The 4,086-nt window shown below is 52.4% G+C and overlaps 1 protein-coding gene across 1 annotated transcript; it reads left to right on the forward strand.

Moving 5' to 3' along the window:
* Positions 1-509: 509 nt before the first annotated feature.
* On the forward strand, positions 510-2,527 carry GUCA2B (guanylate cyclase activator 2B (uroguanylin)). The gene is made up of 3 exons (XM_006886522.1): positions 510-602; positions 1,603-1,789; positions 2,466-2,527. The coding sequence occupies exons 1-3, from the start codon at positions 510-512 to the stop codon at positions 2,525-2,527; spliced, it is 342 nt and encodes a 113-aa protein (XP_006886584.1).
* Positions 2,528-4,086: the final 1,559 nt, after the last annotated feature.

Below are 4,086 nucleotides of genomic sequence, written 5' to 3' on the forward strand. Positions count from 1 at the left end.
TGTCGCACCTTTGCCCTGGGCCAGCCTGTCTATCTACACCCTTTGCCCAGGAAAAGAGCCATAGGCTGACCTGGCCCAAAGACACCTGGCTGGAGTCCTCATTCTGCCGTAGACTAGCTCTGTGACCAGAGGCAAACCACTATACTTCTTGAGCTTAACTTACCCTGTGTCTAGCGTGGTCATCATATCATTCCACTCACACAGTTGTCTTGAGTTGTCCCGAGACATGAGTGCACGTGGTGTGCGGGTAAATCTCTCACTCAGAGCCCAGAACACAGCTGGGTGCCTCGGCACATCGCATATCCCAGCATGCTCTCAGTTGCCTTGCCCTCCTCCCTGGGAACCAGTTCTGGCCTTGTCAGATAACCAGCTGTCAGCCCCACCCCAGCTGTCCAGTTAATGAGTGACTAGGGTGCTGGAGTCAGGCCTATAAGGAGCAGCCAGGTGGGAGAGCAGGTGGGAGCCGAGTAGACAAGGGGACGGTGGCGGTGGGAACACAGAGGAGCAGGATGGGCGGCAGGATGGTGTCAGGGCTCCCGACTGCGATGGCTGTGGTCCTGCTGCTGCTGCTGCTGCAAGGCACACAGTCAGTCTACATCAAGGTGAGCTGTTGGGCCATCCTAACCTTTGTCTGAAGGTCTCCAAGGGAGAGGGCACTTTTTAGTGGAAAACTCTTAGGGAGCATAAGGACCAGTTGGCTCAATGCTCAGCCCCACACCCAGCACATTCCCAGAACCAAAGCAGCTGGTGGGTGGTGGCAGCTGGAATGCCAACAGCAGTGATGATGGTGACAATAAAAGGCTGTTTACTGGGCACTGTGCACCAAGGCCCATCTCATCACAGAGGCCGCTGCCCTGGAGGAGCCTAAAGGAAACCCCTTTCCTGCCCTAGCAGCTCAGCCAGGTGGAGGAGCTAGTGAAGCCCAAAGCTTCCCCGGTAACCCCACCTGCCTTTCTCCTGATGGGATGAGCAGAAGGGAGCCAGGAATAGAAGATGTGAACACGGTCCCGGAACTCTTAGAAGCAGAGCCTGCCCATGTGGGTAGGAGGGCGTTGAGGGGCCTGGAAGTCACACCCCTGACCCTAGCCAGCCTCAGGGTCCTGGGAGGGGTGTCTTCACCCTGGCTGCTGGGCTTGGGGCTCAGCCACTGGGACCTCATTGTGTTGCCATGTGTTCCTGAGGAGCATACTAGACTCCAGGGACTGTGTGAGGACTGGTCTGACCCTTAGACACCCAGAGAATGAAGTATGATGATCTCTGCTTGCCAGAGAGTGAAAGAAACAGGTTGCCATTGGAGACACAGTTGTGATTTGAACGAGGATCTGCCTGTTTCTAAAGCCCACATGTAAAACCAGGGAGTCCCATAGCCTTGATTCAACTTTATCTAGTTGTTACTGAGGTCTGTAGCACAAGTGACAGGGAAATCAGCTGTGACTATTGTGACACGCCAAGCTGGTCTTTCAATGTGGCCTCACCTTTCCAAAAGAACAGGGAAGGGTGCACAAGATCTTGGGGTCCTAGAAACCCTAAGTCGTGAAGGCAGAGCCTAAGCTGGGCCAGATTTTGATACCCACTCCTATCTCTTCCTATCCTCCTCTCCAGTACCAAGGCTTCCAGGTCCAGTTAGAATCGGTGAAAAAGCTAAGTGACCTGGAGGGGCAGCAGGTGCCCAGCCTCCGCCTGCAGGCCCAGAGCCTCCCATCCTCTGTATGCCAAAACCCAGCTCTGCCTTCGGACCTCCAGCCTGTCTGTGCCTCTAAGGAAGCGGCCAGCATCTTCAGGGCCTTGCGTAAGTGTCCTCGACCCCTGAAGGCTTTCCTCCCAGACACTGGGGAGTGGAAGAACTCTCCTCTAACTCCTTGGCCATCTTCTGTCTTCTTCCCAACTCAACTCTTCCACCTCATGACCTAACTACTGAACTTAGCCTTGGTTCTCTCTGGGACTTTCCTGCTCTTACTACCAGGTAAGCTGAGAGTCCTACCTCAAGCGCTTCAATGAGAGGAACAGTCTTCAGGGACAGACTCATCAGCAGACAGTGACTACAGTGTAGTAGAGAGGGAAAGTCCTGAGGACACGTGGAAGACAAGGTGGCGTGTCTGTGGGAGAGACACTTTCAAGAGGCAGTGTCGTCTAAGCTGAAATCTGAAGGATTGATGGCTTTGGCCAGAGCTATTAACAGCATCTGCTAAGCCTTTATTTATACTGTGCATTCTCCCCACAATACAATGTCAAGTTGGTCCTCTTTCCATTTGAAATGACATTGACAATTTAAGTGATTGTGATCAGTTGTCCCTAGTTAAGAGAGAGTCTGAGACTTGAACCCTCTAATCCTGCTTCTAAAGTTTCAGGCTTTTAGCTTGTACATAAGATACCTATGTGGCTCCTCCAGGCCTGCTCTGAAGCATCCCTCTCTAGCTGCCTGGTTTCAGGTTCAAGTTCACTGACTGTTTCTCTCTCCCTGCCAGAGACCATCGCTAACGATGACTGTGAGCTGTGTGTGAACGTGGCTTGTACTGGCTGCCTCTGACAAGACCCTGGGTGCTCTGACCTAACACTTGGCAGCCTACCTCTCATCTAAGTCTACTTCGTCCATCCCAGTGAGGGCAACTGGCTACCATGGTCATCTGAAACCCCCTACAGCCAAGGAAGCTGGACCTGAGATGCAGTCATTGGACACCTGAACTAAAGAGTATTTGGCTCCTGAAACTGAATAAAGATTCCAAACACAAAGACATGTGACCATTCATTCATCCCAGGAGCCAGGGGAGCAGCTTCCTGGGATAAGGAGAAAGTACACAAATGATACTTGTCAGCAATTTCCCTGAGATCTCCATAGCCTAGCAAGTTGATTCACAGCTGAGGGAGAACAGAGTCCAGGCAGGGCAATGCATTGCCAAAAGCCACAGAGCTGAGCCCAACAGCTTCACAGACTCAGCTGACATTGGGTCTGGCCTCAAGCCCTGCCCTAGTCCAGAGCAAGGGTTTCTGTCTCCTGACTTAAGGGCAGGAAGGCTTCCTAGAGAGGATGGAGGCCTGGCTGGTGCAGACAATCATGGGCTGCCCTCCCGTCCCCAGGGAATCATCAGAGCTGACGCTGCCCATCTGAGATGTTCCCTTTGCCTTTCTTCACAGCTCTCTGAGGCCCTGCCCAAGAGCCCAGCCATCACTCTACCCACCCTGACCACCTCCTGATTAGAGATCTTGGCCCTTTCTCTCAGTCTGATCTTCCGAAAGCCATAAAGAATATCAGCAATACTTAAAGAACATCTGCTCTGTCCCTGGCACTAATCTAGGCACTTTGCACATCCTAACATTTTGAGTTCTCACTCCAGCCAACATTTCACTCTCTCACTGAAGGTCAGGAACAATAGCAGAGGCATTAACAAAGCCAGATTGATGGACACATGGCTGAATGTTTTACTCCAAAGCACCTCACAGCACAGTGCTTATCACATGGAAGAAGTTTCATCACACACTCACCCACTCACTTTCCATGCTCCATCAGGTCTAGATGGGCTTGAACTACCAACCTTTCAGCTAGCAGCAGAGTATGTTAATCATTGCACCACCTGGAGGCTTCTAAAACTGGCTCAATGAGCAGTCTGACAAGTTAACAAAGGAATGAGGGCAACACCAGAAGCATTCTGGAATTTGGTTTATTAGCTATGATTTCAGTTGGACCCTGAACTCATACAGCAGTTCAGATGGTGGAAAGGGCTGGGTGCTCACAAACCAGGCCCTGCCCAGGCTGTCTCTCCTCACACCCTCCATTCTGAGGTGGGGTAGTGTGAGCTGCTGGGAGTGGGAAGGACTCTTGAGGGAGAGGGAAGAAGGCAGCGCAGCCCCTGGAGGCCCTAGCTTCCAGCACAGGTGGCGTGGGCACAGATACTATATCGTGAGTCCTCAGCGAGGCCTCTGGACAAGAGAGATGGAGCCTCCAGAGTCAACTCCCCTTCCCCAAAAGCTCCTTCCTCCCTTGAGCCATGTTTTGGTTGTCCCCTTACACAGTCCCAGCCCCAGGAGACACGGAGTGAACTGTCACTCTGACTTGTTGTACCAGCCACCGAGGGCATGAATCATCCAAGC

This window comes from Elephantulus edwardii, unplaced genomic scaffold (assembly GCF_000299155.1).
Source record: "Elephantulus edwardii isolate Elephantulus edwardi_28Jun2011 unplaced genomic scaffold, EleEdw1.0 scaffold00049, whole genome shotgun sequence".
Lineage (NCBI taxonomy): Eukaryota > Metazoa > Chordata > Mammalia > Macroscelidea > Macroscelididae > Elephantulus > Elephantulus edwardii.